We start from the raw sequence: 19,639 nt of genomic DNA on the forward strand, positions 1-19,639 counted from the left end.
AGCCTGGTTTCTCAATATATATATATATATATTTTTTTTACCTTCACTTTCGTCAATTGGTGAAGTTTGTTCCTCACCACTGGCTTGCTTGGGTTTGGACTTGTGAAGCTGCGCGTTAATGGATTTACTCTTCAGTGTTTGGACTGAAAATTAAACCACACTGAACTGAATTTCAGCTCTGAAAACTGGACCAACGTAGCTTCAGTTTAGTAGAACTGGTAGGTTAAGCTGCTTTGACAATCTACATTGTAAAAGCGTTAGAGAAATGAAGATTCATTCATTTTCTTGTCGGCTTAGTCCCTTTATTAATCCGGGGTCGCCACAGCGGAATGAACCGCCAACTTATCAGCACGTTTTTACGGAGCGGATACCCTTCCAGCCACAACCCATCTCTGGGAAACATCCACACACTCACTCATACACTACGGACAATTTAGCCTACCCAATTCACCTGTACCGCATGTACCGGAGCACCCGGAGGAAACCCACGCAAACGCAGGGAGAACATGCAAACTCCACACAGAAACGCCAACTGAGCTGAGGCTCGAACCAGCGACCTTCTTGCTGTGAGGCGACAGCACTACCTACTGCGCCACTGCCTCGCCCCAGAAATGAAGATGAATTTTAAAAATCTGAATTATTTAAGAGGTTCTGTATTTTGTGAGGGTGATATGGTGGCGGAGTGGGTAGTACAATTGCCTCACAGCAAGAAGGTTGATAGTTCGAGCCCCGGCTGGGACAGTTGGCATTTCCGTGTGGAGTTTGCATGTTCTCCTTGTGTTAGTGTGGGTTTCCTTCGGGTGCTCCGATTTCCCCCCACAGTCCACACACATGAGCTATTGGGGAATTGGGTAAGCAAAAAATGTCCGTAGTGCAAGAGTGTATGGATGTTTCCCAGTGATGGGTTGCAGCTGTAAAGGCATCCGCTGTGTAAAATATATGCTAAATAAGTTGATGGTTCATTCTGCTGTGGTGACCCATGATTAGGCTCACACGGAATCAGCGCGCACAGATTTTCCACAGATTTCTGCATATCTTTTTTTAGCCCATTATTAATTCTGTTTATTTACTTGAGTAAATGTGTGAATCTAAATTTATTTAGTTTTTATTTAGTAATTTATTACTTTTTATTTCATATATTAGGATTTTAGTTATGATACTCCGCTGGATACTCCCAAAATAATTTAGCAGAAATTATTTTTACCAAAATTCTCTACAGAAATAGCTAAAAACGTCCACAGATTCTGTCAGGCCCTGCCCATGATCAATAAAGGGACTAAGCCGAAAAGAAAATGAATAAAGGAATTAAACTAAAATAGAAAATCATTAATAAGTCATAACTGAGTGACACAGTGGTTAGCACCGTCACCTCACAGCAAGAAGGCCGCTGGTTCAAGTCCCGGCTGGGTCAGTTGGCATTTGGCAGTTTGCATGTTCCCCCTCAGTTCACGTGGGTTTCCTCCGGGTGCTCCACAGTACAAACACATGCGCTATAGATGAATTGAATAAGCTTAATTGGCCATAAAAGTGTGTTGCAGCTAGAACGGCATCTGCTGTGTAAAACATACGCTGGAATAGTTGGTGGTTCATTCCACTATGGTGACCCCTAATGAAAAAGGAAAACAAATGAATACTGTTTTTACTGTATTTTTTAAATAAATACAGTATCTGGGAACAATTCATATAATTACAAAACTGGAATTAATAATAAAAGACCAGAGTAACCACAGTAAAGTACACGAAAAGTTGCTAAAATGTTTTATTATTTTATTATTATCATTATTATTATCATCATTGTCATCATTATTATTCAAGTTTAGATGTAACAGACATCTTTGCCATCTTTATTGAATCTTTTTGCATGTAAAAAAAAACCTACATGAGAATGAAAGGAGAAACAAAACCGTTAAGGTGGCAGCTGAAATAATACCAAAGAAAAGTCTAAACTCATCATCTATGCACTTTAAATGCAGCAAGTGTAAAAACAAGAACATTCTACCAATAAAGGTTAAAACATTTACATATTTATGCCCTTCGCCTTGACCAGACAAGCTTCCAGGCTCCATCAAATACTCCTTGTGTTTCAATATTGCTGAGACCTTCAAACATAGGCGAGATCTTGTTCGTTTATTATAACGCAGTACCTGTACTTAGCATGCTAATAACACGTTTCCACTTTCTTCTTTAGCAATAGAGTAACTGAAGTGCAAGCATTAACATTTTCAAATCAAAATCGACATTAAAAAGAACTCAAATAAAGGAAAATAAAATGTTATTTAATACCCAACCGTATAAATGATGTTGAAAAGCGTCACTTTATAATGATTTCCGTTCATTTTAAGAGGCATTTGCAGTTAAGCAGCGTTGTAAGGCTAGTTTCCGAGAGAGCAAATTAGACATTTCGAGCCTCAATTCTCTCCTCGTTTCCACCAGTTCATATAAATAATGTCTGTACGAAGTCAGACCGGACCAAACTCACTGAATCTGTGGCCGTGAATGTGGAGGAAAACACACACGGGAGCTCAACTCAATAAAAACAGATATGTCGCTAGCAACCAGGGCTGATTTTGTTTAGTCATATGAAATGAGAAGCTGTCAATATGCAGAAACATTTCAAATATATCAAGCTTCTTTTCGAACTCGATATGTTCATTCTGAGCTCATTGTTAATCAGTTGTCCACTCCACATGAAAACCACTGCAAAAGGAGCAGAAACCAAAGTACAGCCGGGTGAAACGGCAATATAAATAACAATGTTACGCCTCTTTGAGACACCCGCCATCCAAAGGCACCAGGAACACCTGCAGTTATTAAGTTTCATCAACAGTACATTGAATAAAATTGTACAAAATAATAATAATCTGCTCTGTAGAATTAAAACTGAAAGAAAATCAACTTAGACTGGCAGCAAGTTATTTTTTGTTTATATTATGGAGCACTGGCTCCGATCAGATGACCAAAATAAAGATCAGATTCCCTTAAACGAAGAGCAGGAGAAACAAAAAATAACAGGAAGACTTCAGTCCGATACAACGAGCTTCTTCATCAACTATAAAGCACAAATACATGGCAACAGACACTGGAATGAATACACGACCTGCCGAAGGTCTTGTCGCCTTATCCAAGATTTAGGAACTATAATAACTTGACTTCTAGTTGATCATTTGGCATCAGAAGAGATATGAAGATTACGCTTATTCGACCAAAATAAATTAGGACAGTAGGCTCTGACTTTGCTTATACAGAAATCTTGTTACTTCGAGTTCAGACTGCAGGATTTTTAAAGTAGTGGTGTCACAGATGTTTTCACACTGCATGACTATCTGGGCTAGCGATTTGCCGCTGCTTTGTTTACACTGCAAGATGGATCGGCGACAGCGGCTTTCACATTGCATGACTTTACAATAGGAAGAATCGCCATCAACTTCGTCTAAACTACGTCTCAGCCAAAAACACGTAGTATATTTTTTGTTATTAACTGCATAATGAGAAAGAAGCATTTAATGGGGTAGAAAATGTGCATATTTGCTCACATGGGTTTGAAGGGAATTCGCAATTTCTCCTCAACTTTCTTTTTTAGCTTTCTGTATGAAACGTCAAACAGACACGGCTGCTCCTGTCAAACCTTCACTAGTTTTTCCGGTAACACTTTATAATAACTACACACTATAAATCATTTATTAAGCATTAGCAAATAGTGAACTCATTATCTGTTAAGCATTAACTCTACATTAATAAACGTTAGTAAGCAGTTTATAACTGCAGCTAAATGCTCTATTCTTGACTTATAAGCACCTATATAATGTGTTTAATGATTGTTTTTTCATACTTAATGATTTATTTTTCATTACTAAATTAAGTATCGCATTATTTACAAACCGTTTGTATTTAAGAGTAGTTGAGGGTTTTTAGGATCATTCAGAATGAGTTAGTAAATGATTAATAAACTATTGAAATCAACATTTATAATTCTTACTATTCAGGCATATACTAATAGTTAACTAATATGTTAATAAATGCTTTAATAACTCAACATTATGCTTTTTTTTTTGACCTGATCTAAAGTGAGGACTATTTAAGCTTTATAAATCCCTTATAAATGACAAAAAAAGGCTCAGTTAAATTCTAAACAGGAAAAATGACATTATTCATTCCTATTCATTTAAAGATACACAAATACAACTGTACTTCAAATGAAAAATAAATCTTTGCAAGCTTATCTAAAATAAAATCTCTATAGAGTTTAAACATTGCATCTTATTTTATTGTTTAATTATTATATTGTTGTTGTTGTTTTACCCAGTTGGATGTCGTATTTTGACACTCCTGTTATTCAGCAATGTTTAAACTTTACAGTAATTATACTTTTTAAAAAGATTGCAAAGATTATCGTTCATTTAATTCTGAGTCTTTAATTGTCATTTATAAGGGATTTATAAAGCATGAATAGTCCTCACTTTAGATTAGGTCACAAAACTGCATGAAGTTGAGTTAATAAAGCATTTATTAACATATTAGTTAACTATTAATATATGCCTGAATAATAAGACATATAAATGTTGATTTCAATAGTTTATTAATCATTTACTAACTCATTCTGAATGATCCTAAAAACCCTCAGCTACTCTTAAATACAAACGGTTTGTAAATAATTCGATACTTAATTTAGTAATGAAAAATAAATCATTAACTAAGTATGAAAATACAATCATTAAACACATTATATAGGTGCTTATAAGTCAAGAATAGAGCATTTATAGCTGCAGTTATAAACTGCTTACTAACGTTTATTAATGTAGAGTTAATGCTTAACAGATAATGAGTTCACTATTTGCTAATGCTTAATAAATGATTTATAGTGTGCAGTTATTATAAAGTGTTACCGTTTTTCCTCCATTTCTTGGGTCCAAATAAACCGAATATGAACACTTTTAACTTCTCCCTCAACCTCCCGCTGGCCTGCGGATACACACACACACTAGTGAATGCTGCTCTCTCATTGGCTGTAGGCGATCGCCGATGTTATTTTCAGTCAAAACTCATTTCACACGGCATGATTGAATCGCCGACGGCTCCACATATTAAGCGCGGCAAATATTTCACAAGCATCGGCGACTCATCTGCGATTCTCTTAGATCGCATCTTTAACAGTTCATACAGTGTGATTGTCACTCACGAGCACCGATTTGCCTGTGATTTCAGGCATTTTTCGCAGATTTTTTAAAACCTGTCGGCAAGTCAAAATTAAGGCTAAAATCCTGCAGTCTGAACTCGGCATAACAGAAATAATGTCCAGTATAGAATATAAAGTCCTGCTGCATTGGAGACAGAATGAATATTGTGTCTGACTCCATCATGAGCTTGGAGGACTGCATCCATACATCTCTGACATGACTCAAATCACTGATTAATAAAGTCATCTGGAACGGCAAAGAAAGTGTTCTTGCAGGACTCCCAGAGTTCATAAAGAGTCTTTGGATTCATTTTTAATGCCTCCTCCTTCATCTTACACCAGACATGCTCAATAATGTTCATGTCTGGTCACTGGGCTGGCCAATCCTGGAGCACCTTCTTTGCTTTCAGGAGCTTTGATGTGGAGGCTGAAGTATGAGAAGGAGCGCTATCCTGCTGAAGAATTTGCCCTCTCCTGTGGTTTGTAACGTAATGAGCAGCACAAATGTCTTGATACCTCAGGCTGTTGATGTTGATCATCCACTCTGCAGATCTCTCGCACGCCCCCATACTGAATGTGACCCCAAACCATGATTTTTCTTTCACCAAATTTGACTGATTTCTATGAGAAACTTGAGTCCATGCTGTTTCCAGTAGGTCTTCTGTAGTATTTGTGATGTTTGGGAAGCAGCTCAACATGGAAAATTCGACCTTCTGCCACTTTTCCAATTGATCAACTAGAATTCAAGTTATTACTTGTTGCTCTTCCAACCGGAATCAACCACAAGACTTTTGTCAGGTAGTGTAGTGCCCTTTTTGTGGCCAAAGATTACAATAAAAAGATAGTATGTTTGTTTATAATATTCCACCTTTGGAGGAAAGGAAATTGAATGGTTTTACTGTTTCATGACAAAAAGAACAGAAAGTTCAGGTGTTGCTTCATTACGTCGTTTGCTACATTGGCAAATGTAAACGTTTGTCAGAGCCAAACTCCGGGCCCTCATTCAGACGCGAGTTCAATGTTGCATATCAACATCTCATGTAGAAAATACTTTGTACAATATATCAGGCACTGATCATGTGATTTCACTATTAACAACCTAGAAAAAAAATAGTTTGTTTTTTTTCATGTGTGTGCGTGTGTGTGTGTGTGTGTGTGTGTGTGTGTAATCCTTCCCAAATTTAGTTATAGAGTAACAAGAATTGCATCCCAGCAACTAAGGCAGCAGCTTAAAAGTTTTGATGGAATTCTGTGAGTTCCTTAACTGTGAATCTACCAAACCCAAACAGTAACAAAAGACATTTAGTATGATGTTAACGAGAGACAGTCAACGTAAATCAGCCAAACACATTCCCTGAGGATGCCGGATGTTTGTTTGAGGACGACAGTCATACTGTTGCCATAGTGACAGACGAACGGCTGCCACGTTTCCTACACCGAAGCAGAAACACATCCTCATGTTCGCCAAGAGAACTTTCCATAGATCCGCCAATAAACACACGGAGACCAAGAGGAAGATGAGTACCTTGCCTTGCTGAACTGCCTCACTAACAAAAATATATCTAAATAGCTACATGTACCGATGTCACCAAAAAAAAAAAGCTGTTAAAAGTGTGTGAGCTCCCACAGACAAAATGCTATGCTAAGTTTCTTGCATTAGGCACCATCTTGGCACGTAAAAAGCTCATTGGTTAGAAGGGTTGGGTTCGGGAGCCGCCCGGTGCAGGCCTCGCTGGATGTGCGTGGTGAAATCGTATTTATCGGAGCACGCGTGCAGGCAGATGCTGCACTGGAAGGGCCCGCCGTCTCCGTGGCAGCTCATATGCAGGGCGTACAAGACCTCGTCCAGGAAGACAATCCCACAATGGACGCATTTACTGGAGAGATCGTCTTGCGTGGCTTGATCAACTTTCTCCGATTGAGAAGACGACTTCGGGGTTGAGCGTTCCTCTTCAGGGTCATCCATTCGGTCAGAAGCAGGGGACGCTAGTTTCTCCTTAGCACTGAGCGCTCCGTTGGACGTCGGACTTGGTTTGGAATGTTTCATGGCCAGGTCAAGAGGAGTATCGCTTTCGGGTCCAGAAGCTGTCGGAGGTGGAAAGTGAGGCGGTAAACTGAAGGCAGGATAAGGCACGAAGCTTTGGCACGGATTAGGAAGTCCAGCACTCAAATAGTGACCTGCTGCGTTTCCCGGAACAGACATCTTATATTTAGTCCAGAAGCGCAGCCAGTCTGTTTCGTTTTGCAGGTCGTTATGGAGAAACGGCAGGCTGAAGATGGGATACTGGTATTTCTCGATGGGGCTTCCAGGCGGAGAGTAGCTAGCTTGTTTTGATGGACGCATGTACTTCTCGATTGGACTGCCTCTTTCTGATCCACCTTTCCCATCTGCGCCTTGGGGTCCTAAACTGAGCCCGTTCCCCTCGGCGGATCCTCCGTCCACTGGACTCTTGTGCATATGCAGCGGAGGCATACGCTTGTGGATCTCCAGCGTCTGGTTGACGAGGAAAGCGTGTGTGGAACGGGGACTGGGGTGACTTTTGGTTCCAGAGGGGCCGTAAGCCTCGTATTTGACTTGGGCCTCTGCTCGTGATAGAGATCCGTCGGATCCGTTGTCTTCTGTCCTCCTTTCTAAGGGACTCCCGTTCAGACGTTCCTCGCTGTTGACCCGCTGCTGTTTGGAGCCCACCTGCTCTGATGGCATGGGGTCGGGGTTCAGGCGCTTTCGTGTCCGTCGACGGATGATCTGCTCACCGTTGTTTTGCTTGATTATGTTCAGCGGTCTGGGGGTCTGCAAGAGAAATATTTAAGATTAGAAAACACACTTGATAAACCGAATAAGGCTTTAATATATTCACTATATTTTTTCACATGTGCCAGTTGTGTTGACAGAAGAATCGGAAAGACAAAGCAACTTTTTTTATTGCAAAGCAGAGTTTTACAAATTTTATAAAAAAACATATTGTTCTGTTGTACTTATGAATATAAACAAATAGCCCCTTTACAGTTTTTAAATATGTGTTTGTCACATCAATACAATGACAAATGACAGAGAATTTTATTTAAGAAGTAATGTACCGAAAAGCATGTCCACGCTTGTTGACTCCAGGGCGTTAAAAATGCTGATTTACAACTAGTGATATGCACACCGCACAAAACGCTTTTCTTACTTGTAAACTAGTTGTTTATTATGCACTGCAAAAATGCCGTTCCCTCTTGGATATCTTTGTCTTGTTTCTAGCCCAAACACTTAAAAATTCTTAAATCAATTCTTGTTTTAAAGGGCACACAGTTTACCCCTTTTTTATGATTTATTATTAATATTATGTGTGTGCGAGGCAGTGGTGCAGTAGGTAGTGCTGTCGCCTCACAGCAAGAAGGTCACTGGTTCGAACCTCGGCTCAGTTGGCATTTCTGTGTGGAGTTTGCATGCTCTCCCTGCCTTCGTGTGGGTTTCCTCCGGGTGCTCCGGTTTCCCCCACAGTTCAAAGACATGCGGTACAGGTGAATTGGGTAGGCTAAATTGTCCGTAGTGTATGAGTGTGTGTGTGGATGTTTCCCAGAGATGGGTAGCAGCTGGAAGGGCATCCTTCTAAGAACTAGCTGGATAAGTTGGCGGTTCATTCCGCTGTGGCGACTCCGTATTAATAAAGGGACTAAAGAAAATGAATGAATATTATGTTTGTTCTGAGTGTGCCAGTTTAGGTTCAGTTCAAAACACAATTCAGTGTTATTTTGTGGGCGTGCACACAGCTCGCTGTTTTAGGGGTGTGTTGCTTCATTAGTTTCAACTTCACACCCTACGTAACAGGGGGGCAGAGCCACGAGCTTCCCCGCTCTATGTTTGGCGACAGACAGGCAGACAGACAGAGAGAAGCAACATGAGTGAGAGGATCAGCATTCAGCCGTACATGTACGACTCGAACACAGACAAAGCAGAGAGTACACAACCATCTGTGTCTTTGTATAGTTTTAAAGCCAACTGTGTGCTACTTTAAAGTGCCGATCTTGTACACCGAGACTTATAAGCACGCACACTGAATTAACTTTGACTGAGGCACCGGATGCGCCACTCAAAGCCGCGACACATAACACCAGACACACACATTCGGATGTTATTTGAAATGAAGCTATTCAGATGGCACTCTGTAGAGTGGTAGAAATATGAAGTGTCCCGAATCGTGGCTGTGCGCCGCGGACAGGTGCTGCGTGGCGCGATGCTGAGCGGCACTTCTGGTGTGCAACCTGCAGGCAAGTTTGTGGTCGGGGGAACGCACTCCTACGTCAAGTTGCGGTCTCTCTGAAAACCGCTCCAATTGGTCCACCTTTTTTATGTTGTTAAACTGAAAAAAAAAGGACTGTATGTGTTTATATCACCCCAATATAACGGTCTATACACTATACTTACACACACGTCTGTCCAAACAGCTTGAAAAGTCGATTTTTCACCATAGGTGCCCTTAAAGAAATAGTATGCCAAAATGAATTGAGTTTTTTCCTTAAAACAAGCATAATAGTCTTGTTTGTAGTTTTGTTATATTTTGCTTACCCCATTGGCAGATTAATTTGATCGTTTTAAGGGAAAAAATCACTTCATTTTGCAGAATTATTTCTAAAAACCAGACAATATGTTTTGCTTGTCTAGTAAATGCTTTTTGATATAAGAATTTTGAGATATTTGGACTAGAAACAAGACAAAATATCTTGGAAGGAAAGGAATTTTTGCAGTACATAATAAGCAACTATAGTTCACAACAGCTGTCATGCATAGGCCCAATAAAAATTCGTAATGTTGTGGTTAACATTAACCAAGAATGATGAACACATTAGAAACCTTAAGAAATGGAGCTTCACTGTATACTGTAAACTATTTATATAAGCGAGTTTGTAAAAAATCAACATCTTCAATTATTATTATGTTTTCCATTTGATGTACTTAGCTTAAACTAAAATAAACAAAGACAAACATGAGGATGATTACCAAGACATGTACATTAGGACACAGTCGAAGTTTATAATAATTAATATAATAGTTTAACCATTTAATGTTTTGTCCGTCAACATTGTCCATTGATGATGTGTTTCAGTGTCAGCCAAACATTTAAGCTCGTCCATTCACATGGGGCGTCAGCTTCAACGCTTCCCATTCTCTATTAATGGGTAACGTCAGGCATTGCCGAACTGCATTGTGGAACCGTCGGCGCTGCTTCAGAGGGAAGTTGAAGTTGGGAGAAGTTGGGACTTGCTCAACTTTTCAAGTGCAGACGGAAGGGTCAGCCAATCAGATCGCTGTATGCAAATGTAACATAGGCCATCTAGTAAGTGCTGTGCAGGTAAACCTTACTCTACTGACCTCTATAAGTGCTCTAGCGACAGACGCTAAAGGCCATGGTCTTTAACCTCCTTGGTAGAACAGCAGACTCCCGTGCGAAAGTTTGCCAATTCGATACCAGCACGGAGCGGGTTGTAGGGTGGTTGTAGGACCAGCGGGGTTACACAAACACACCAGCTTAGACAGTGGCCTATTGCTGACTAATTTCATTGGCTGAAGCTGCTATGACGATCGCGTCAGCCCCAATTTCAGACATGCCCTCTGTCAAGCATTGACACTGAAGCCACATGTGAATGGGCCGCTAATCAGCATAAATGTCCTTGAACTCCACCTATATATTATTACTTTTATTATGCATTTCATAGATAAACATCCATCTAATATATGTGACAACAATACAGAAAAAAAATCTTGATGTGTGTTTTTAAGTTCAATTATTAAAAGCCCAAAAACAAAGCAGCAACCACAGAGTCCTAAAGGTAAAATCTTTATGATCCGGCAAGTCTCTACAGTCTCCATGAGTGTGAACCAAACAAATGCTCCTGTGTGTGTGTGTGTGTGTGTGTGTGTGTGAGAGAGACTGGACCTGATCTATTTACAGCCTCACAAAAGCACTTTCTGATCTAATATTGTGATTTCAGCACATTCCTTCAGGGACTCCGACGACACACTCCTGTGATTAAGCTGGCTAGCACAATAATCAGCAATCAAATGCCTATTAATTACCACTTTAATTTTCACCAGACTAACTCAAATCAAGCCAGTACACTGAACAAAACGGCTTCATTGGATTTACTCAGTATTTTTAAGGTAGGATGTTACCAAACAAATCAAGTTGAACACTACTCAGTTTAATTTGTTTGTATAAATTCAACCCATAGACATAGTTCGCAACCACTTAGCTTAAAGTAAACCCAATTAATTATTTTTTTTTTTAGTGTGCAATGAGCTAACCTTTTTTAAGCTCCACTACAGTGGTCTCAATGGATGGAACTGTTATCAATAGTACTATTTTACTAGAGAGAGAGAGAGAGAAAAGCGAGGTAACCGTATGTTCCTTCTCATTCTTTACACTGAAATGGAAAGTACGGAGAGATGAGAGATATGCATATTTCCTTGGGTGGCAGACCTGCAACAGGAGGGAAAGAATAGAGCACTTGTCTGTAATCTGTTTTTCTGAGCTCAGATTCCGTCCTGGTAGGCAGAGGCTGGAGGAGGGGGGGCTTCAGTGAGGTGACGCAACTCATCTAGTCTTCTGCTAGACTGCCAGACACAATCTTCCAAGGCCTCGCTTGATGCACAGATCACCCACGACTCACCCGGAGACACAGATAATTGGCAGAAGAACAATGCGGCTCCGTCTCCTGCACCTTCAGCTCTGCTTGTTGACTTTGAGGTGGAGGCGCATCCAGGGAATCAATCATGTACAGTCACCAACACCATCCTCTACAGCGCACACTCGTCCCAAGGTTATTCCAGTTTGGCTGAATTTCACTTCGTTTTTATTTAGATTCTTTACATTTGGTCATTTAGCAGGTGATTCTGTCTTAACAATTGAGGAGGCAGTCAGTGATTTAACAAGAAGAGGCAATACACACAACACTAGTGCTAGTTATACAAAGGAACTGCGTGTGCTCAGAGAATTCAGTGCAGATTTAAACTTCTGCGTCAAGTGATCAGTGTGACCCATGGTGCATGCCTTGCGCGTTGTGCATCTATACTTCTGTGTGCTGTTTGAGTTTAACACTCTATAACAATAACACTTCCAAAACGATAGTAGGCAGCGGATTTACACTCCCCGGCCACTTTATTAGGTACACCTTACTAGTACTGTGTTGGATCCCCTTTTGCCTTCAGACCTGCTTTAACTGTTTGTGGCAGAGATTCAACAAGAGATTTTGCTCCATATTGACCTGATAGCATCACGCAGTTGCTGCAGATTTGTCGGCTGCACATCCGTGATGCGAATTTACCATTCCACCACATCCCAAAGTTGCTCTATTGGATTGAGCTCTGGTGACTGTGGAGGCCATTTGAGTACAGTGAACTCATTGTCATGTTCAAGAAACCAGTCTGAGATGATTCAGGCTTTATGACATGGTGCGTTATCCTGCTGGAAGTAGCCATCAGAAGATGGAGACACTGTGCTCATAAAGGGATGGACATGGTCAGCAATACTCAGGTAGGCTGTGGTGTTGACACGATGCTCAACTGGTACTAATGAGCCCAAAGTGTGTCAAGAAAATCTCCCCCACACCATTACACCACCAGCTGTTGATACAAGGATGGATGCATCCATGCTTTTATGTTGTTGATGTCAAATTCTGACCCTATGATCTGAATGTTGCAGCAGAAATCGAGACTTATCAGACCTGGCAATGTTTCTCCAAAACTCTATTGTCTAATATAGACAATAGTGGCCTCGTGGTAATATTACAGCAGCCTGTAAGTACATTTAAGATTTGTTTCAGTTGTTGTGTATGGTTTGAGGACTTGTTTCCAGCTGTTTGTGTAAAGTTGTAGGACATTTAAACTTGCTTTCAGTTGTGTATAATACTAGAAGTTGTTTAGCCACTGTTTCCTTGGTTACTATAAGAGCTTGTGTAGCGAACGCAAACGCGGTTTCGCGTCGTCCGCCTCAGTTTCGGCCCTTGTTTTGACTCGGGAGGCGTGTCCAAACGCCAGGTAACCACTATATAGCGAGCACGCTAGCATTAGTCGGCAGGAGAAGCACTTTATCAGCATCTAGACCAGCAGCCTGTAAGTACATTTAAGATTTGTTTCAGTTGTTGTGTATGGTTTGAGGACTTGTTTCCAGCTGTTTGTGTAAAGTTGTAGGACATTTAAACTTGCTTTCAGTTGTGTATAAGTTTAGCCACTGTTTCCTTGGTTACTATAAGAGCTTGTGTAGCGAACGCAAACGCGGTTTCGCGTCGTCCGCCTCAGTTTCGGCCCTTGTTTTGACTCTCGAGGCGTGTCCAGCTGAATTCAATCAGCTAGTGCTTTAGGGGTTATATAAACAACTAGTTCACCGCGGCAGCGGTCGCGGCAGCCTCGTGTGAAGACCGACGAGGGTAAAGACCATCGACTCTACCTGCGCGACTCCACCGAGCAAAGACACCGACAAAGCACTTGAGTACTTTACTGTATTGTTTTACTTTACACTTATTTTTTGTTGTCAGTGCACTTTTATTATGTGTTTTCTAATTCCTGTTGTTACTAACACTCGCAAAACACGGGAGGTGCGCTGCAGGCGTAATCCTCACAACCTTCGTTCAATACATGTATCTACTATTTCACAACTCTCTCTCTCCGTGGGCCTCTGGAATTGTCAATCAGCTGTTAACAAGGCTGATTTTATTACCTCCATAGCTACATATTCTGACTATAATCTCATGGCTCTAACTGAGACCTGGTTGAGGCCGGAGGACACTGCTACACATGCTACTCTTTCTGCTAATTTCTCTTTTTCCCACACTCCTCGTCAGACAGGGAGAGGGGGTGGGACTGGACTACTAATTTCCAAAGAATGGAAATTTACTCTGAGATCGTCCCTGTCAACAATCAGCTCCTTTGAATTCCATGCAGTCACCATTATCCACCCCTTCTACATAAATGTGGTTGTCATCTACCGCCCACCAGGTAAATTAGGTCACTTCCTAGATGAACTGGATGTTCTTCTCTCATCTTTTTCTAATTTTGCCACTCCCTTATTGGTGCTAGGTGACTTCAACATTTACGTTGACAAACCGCAAGCTGCAGACTTTCAGACTTTGCTTGCCTCTTTTGACCTAAAAAGAGCACCTACTTCTGCTACCCACAAATCAGGTAATCAGCTAGACCTTATTTACACACGACACTGCTTCACTGATCAAACAATAGTAACTCCACTACAAATATCTGATCATTTCCTTCTGTCTCTCAACATCCACATTACTCCTGAGCCGCCACACACTCCTACACTGGTTACCTTTCGCAGAAACCTACGATCTCTCTCACCCAATAGACTATCCACCATTGTTTCAGACTCTCTTCCTCCATCTCGCAAACTCACTGCACTTGATTCGAACAGTGCCACTAATACACTCTGCTCCACACTAGCATCATGTCTAGACCGATTATGTCCTCTTGCATCCAGGCCAGCCCGTGCCAGTCCTCCTGCACCCTGGCTCTCGGATGCTCTCCGTGAGCATCGCTCAAAACTTCGGGCTGCGGAGAGAATTTGGCGGAAAACTAAAAATCCTGCACATCTCTTAACATACCAAACTCTTCTGTCCTCTTTCTCAGCTGAGGTTACTTCTGCAAAGCAGACGTATTACCGTCTGAAAATCAACAATGCCACTAATCCTCGCCTACTTTTTAAAACATTTTCCTCCCTCCTCTATCCTCCTCCTCCACCCGCATCCTCCACACTTACTACTGATGACTTTGCTACATTCTTCTGCACCAAAACTGCAAAAATCAGTGCTCAATTTGCTGCACCTACAACAAACACGCAAGATACAACACCAACACCACACACACTCACCTCTTTTTCTCAGCTCTCTGAGTCTGAGGTGTCCAAACTTGTGCTATCTAGCCATGCAACCACCTGTCCACTCGATCCCATTCCCTCTCATCTCTTGCAAGCCATCTCTCCTGCAGTCATACCAACACTGACTCACATAATTAACACATCTCTTGACTCTGGTTTATTCCCCACTACATTTAAGCAGGCTAGGGTAACCCCACTGCTAAAGAAACCCAACCTGGACCATACGCTACTTGAAAACTACAGACCAGTATCCCTGCTTCCATTCATGGCCAAGATTCTGGAGAAAGTAGTGTTCAATCAAGTCCTGGACTTTCTTACTCAAAACAATCTCATGGACAACAAGCAATCCGGCTTTAAGAAAGGCCACTCAACTGAGACTGCCCTGCTCTCGGTCGTGGAGGATCTCAGACTGGCTAAAGCAGACTCTAAATCATCAGTCCTCATTTTGCTGGACTTATCAGCTGCTTTTGACACTGTCAACCACCAGATCCTGCTATCTACGCTTGAGTCACTGGGCGTTGCGGGCACTGTTATACAATGGTTCAGATCTTACCTCTCTGACAGGTCATTCAGGGTGTCTTGGAGGGGAGAGGTGTCCAACCTACAGCATCTAAACACTGGGGTACCTCAAGGCTCTGTTCTTGGGCCACTTCTCTTCTCCATCTACACATCATCTCTAGGACCAGTCATCCAGAGACATGGATTCTCCTACCACTGCTATGCTGATGATACCCAGCTATACCTCTCTTTTCATCCTGATGATCCCTCGGTTCCAGCTCGTATCTCAGCCTGCCTGTTGGATATTTCACACTGGATGAAAGATCATCATCTTCAGCTGAACCTCGCAAAAACGGAAATGCTTGTAGTTTCTGCCAACCCGACTCTACACCATAACTTTTCAATCCAGATGGATGGGGCAACCATTACTGCATCCAAAATGGTGAAAAGCCTTGGAGTAACGATTGATGACCAACTAAACTTCTCTGACCACATTTCTAGAACTGCTCGATCGTGCAGATTTGCACTCTATAACATCAGAAAGATCCGACCCTTCTTATCTGAACATGCAGCTCAACTCCTTGTTCAAGCTCTTGTTCTCTCCAAACTGGATTACTGCAACTCTCTACTAGCTGGGCTTCCAGCTAACTCTATCAAGCCTCTTCAACTGCTCCAGAATGCAGCAGCACGAGTTGTCTTCAATGAACCTAAACGAGCACATGTCACTCCGCTGCTAGTCCGTTTGCACTGGCTGCCAGTTGCTGCTCGCATCAAATTCAAAACTCTGATGTTTGCCTACAAAGTGACTTCTGGCCTAGCACCTTCTTATCTGCACTCACTTCTGCAGATCTATGTGCCCTCCAGAAACTTGCGTTCTGTGAATGAACGTCGCCTCGTGGTTCCATCCCAAAGAGGAAAAAAATCACTTTCGCGAACGCTCACGCTCAATCTGCCCAGTTGGTGGAATGAACTCCCTAACTGCATCAGAACAGCAGAGTCACTCGCTATTTTCAAGAAACGACTAAAAACTCAACTATTTAGTCTCCACTTCACTTCCTAATCTGCAATTGCCTATTTGAATATCACACTAACTGTACAAAAAAAAAAAAAAAAAAAAAAAAAAAAAAAAAAAAAAAAAATACTAACACTTCCCTTCTTAGACTTTACAGACCTGAAACTTGCCTTTAGTACTTATTCATTGTTGCTCTTAGTGGTGTAAATTGCTTCCTTGTCCTCATTTGTAAGTCGCTTTGGATAAAAGCGTCTGCTAAATGACTAAATGTAAATGTAAATGTATTGGTGAGTCTGTGTGAGTTGTAGCCTCAGTTTCCTGTTCTTAGCTGACAGGAGTGGCACCTGGTGTGGTGTTCTGCTGCTGTAGCCCACCTGCCTCAAGGTTGGACATGTTACTTGTAAACACTCGCTATAATAGGACTTGCTGCTCTTGGCTCCGCCCATACTTGTCAGCACTACCAAGCTGACCAATCACAGAGCTTGCGCTACGCATTATTGTGACGTTTAGTTGCATTCTTTAAGAGGTGCACATCGGCGTCAGCCATGCGACCACGCCTAGGCTGCGCTGGACCATACCTCTGCGCTCAACGTAGAAGTATAAATACTTCATAAGAAGGTGGTTAAGGGTTAAGGTGGGTAATTTTTTAAGAGAGGGAAAGAAGATTTTTTATTTTTATTATTTTTTTTGAGGGAAAGTGAGAGTGTTTCTACAGGAAGTTTTATCAACCCCATTCACCTGTGTAAAGCACACTCAATAAATGCTTTTTTTAGGGTAGTGATTATATATTTAAATTGGCTGATTCTATTTTAACATTAGCTGTATATTTCAGCTTTTGTTTTAGTTTGTTTTGGTAATGTTTTTTTTTTCTATTTAGTTTTTATACATTTAGTTTCAAGTTTACAATGCAGAAAAAAAAAAAAAAGCTTTTTGTCTTGTTTCTAGTCCAATTCGCAAAATTCCTAAATCAGGAAGCATTTTCTAGACAAGCAAAAACTATTGTCTTGCTTATAAAAAGTCAAAACTAAGTGACTTTTGCCTTAGAACAAGCAAAATATCTGCCAATGGGAGAAGCAAAATAATTGTATATCAAAGCCAAAACCAGATTATTTTCCTGACCCTATTGGTAGGTAAATTGGTCACACTTTACAATAAGGTTCATTAGTTAATGTTAATTAATGCATTTACTAACATGAACAAACAATGAACAATACATTTACTACATATTTGTTCGTGTTAGTTAACGTTAGTTAATGAAAATACAGTAGTTCATTGTTAGTTCATGTTAACTCATGGTGCATTAACTAATGTTAACAAGCACGGACTTGGATGTTAATAATGCATTAGTAAATGTTTAATTATGATTAATAAATGCTGTACATCTGTTGTTCATGATTAGTTCATGTTAATAAATGCATTAACTAATGAACCTTATTGTAAAGTGTTACCGGTAAATTACCTTATTTTATGAAAAAACTTAATTATTCCTAAAAACAAAACTATTATTTGTGCTTGTCAAGAAAATGCTTCTTGATTTAAAAAAAAAAAGATGGACTAGAAACAAGACAAACACTTTAAGAAAAGCAGTTTTGCAGTGTAGTTTTAATAATTATAGTTGTTTAGATAAAAAAAAACACAGTGTTGACCGAAGCAAAGTTAGATGTTTACCTCCTTTAATGCAAACCTCTAGTGATATTTTTTTTTGTAACAAACACTGAATTAAAAACCACACAAATGCAATTTATAGGCATAAAATAAAAGACAAATTTCTTCCTATTAAAGATCATGCATGTAGTTAAAAACAAGCCTAGATTATTTTTTGGCAGCAGATGTAGAAAGACAGAACACACATTTTATGTTTATATAGAAAAGATGTTTTGTACATAACAATCAAGCTCTCTCTGATGATTTTGTACGTAAAACACATCTACTGGTATTTCTCAGATTTTCTGCCATAAAACGAGCGTTTATTAATTTAGAAAACAATTATTATTATTTGCTAATTATTAATTAGTTTGAGTTTTTCAGTGACTGTTGTTAGTTTCAGTCAGTTTTAGCTCTTCATTTACAGTATTGTTAATATCCTATTTTATTTTAATTAAGGAAAATATGTCTGATCAATAGTTTGTCTTAGTTTCAGGATCGGGTCAAATGCAAGCACTTTTCCACATGCTTTTTCAAACCTTTCCAGCAAATTTACATTCAATATTTGCATGCATATGCTGCACATACTTCATAACATTATAACAGTATTGTGTAGTTTAACATAATATAGTATTCAAGGAAAACTATACAGACACTCCAATCTTTTTATTTTACACCAAAGCAAACCTATCTATTTTATTATAAAAAAATTGTTTACTACTGTTACCTATTAAGTAACAAACTATTTAGAATTATTAATTGCATTCTCGAGCAGTTTCCCTAAAATCTAAGCACTTTTTAAACCTATATAATACTAGATACAAATCCAGCACCTGTAAGAACCCTAAATATTTTCTTTTACTAAAAAAAAAAACCCTTGAAAGATCCACCGTCACGTTCACTCGCTGAGAAAAACAGCTTCTCTCTGACAGAAGAAATTCATCATTTTTCTGGTTCCCTCTTGAAAATAATGTATGCAAACTTGCGCCTTTGGCTCTGCAGCATATGTTCTTGGGGAAGAAACGGGAGATGTGTGTTTTCAACAATGTTTGGCCACCGGGGAGCGGAGTTAAATCTAAAACAAATCTTCCAGTGTTGCTTAAGTTGAGTTAATGCCGTGTGATGGATGGTGTTAGGATGCGAGCGCTCACTCTTTTGGAAGGCTGGATGTCTGTCTGAGCGGAGGACGGGGATAAAAGCCAGACTGAAAGAAAGAGTGCCCTCTACTGCTGGACCGTGTCAGACCCTCACACACACACACACACACACTGGACAGTCTCTCCTGAACTTTACATTCTGCTCATATCTGAATAACTGCAAGATTTTAGGATTATAATTATAATGGATAGTGCTTGGTTATTGGTTAACTGAGTTCTTGGCTTTTCTGTTTCAAATATTACATCTTATTATACTATATGTTATACTATTATTTTATTATACTATAAG

The 19,639-nt window shown here is 40.2% G+C and overlaps 1 protein-coding gene across 3 annotated transcripts in view; it reads right to left on the minus strand.

Annotated features, from left to right (window-relative positions):
* Window positions 1-1,745: 1,745 nt before the first annotated feature.
* Window positions 1,746-19,639, minus strand: part of trps1 (trichorhinophalangeal syndrome I) — a 270,301-nt gene continuing 252,407 nt past the window's right edge. For 2 of the 3 annotated variants that reach the window (XM_073931220.1, XM_009294450.5), the window contains exon 8: window positions 1,746-7,964. In XM_073931220.1, coding sequence (XP_073787321.1) covers window positions 6,858-7,964 — 1,107 coding nt within the window. In that variant the 3' untranslated portion in view covers window positions 1,746-6,857. 3 annotated transcript variants of the gene reach the window in all.

The sequence above is a fragment of the Danio rerio genome, chromosome 19, assembly GCF_049306965.1.
Source record: "Danio rerio strain Tuebingen ecotype United States chromosome 19, GRCz12tu, whole genome shotgun sequence".
Taxonomy (NCBI): Eukaryota; Metazoa; Chordata; class Actinopteri; order Cypriniformes; family Danionidae; genus Danio; species Danio rerio.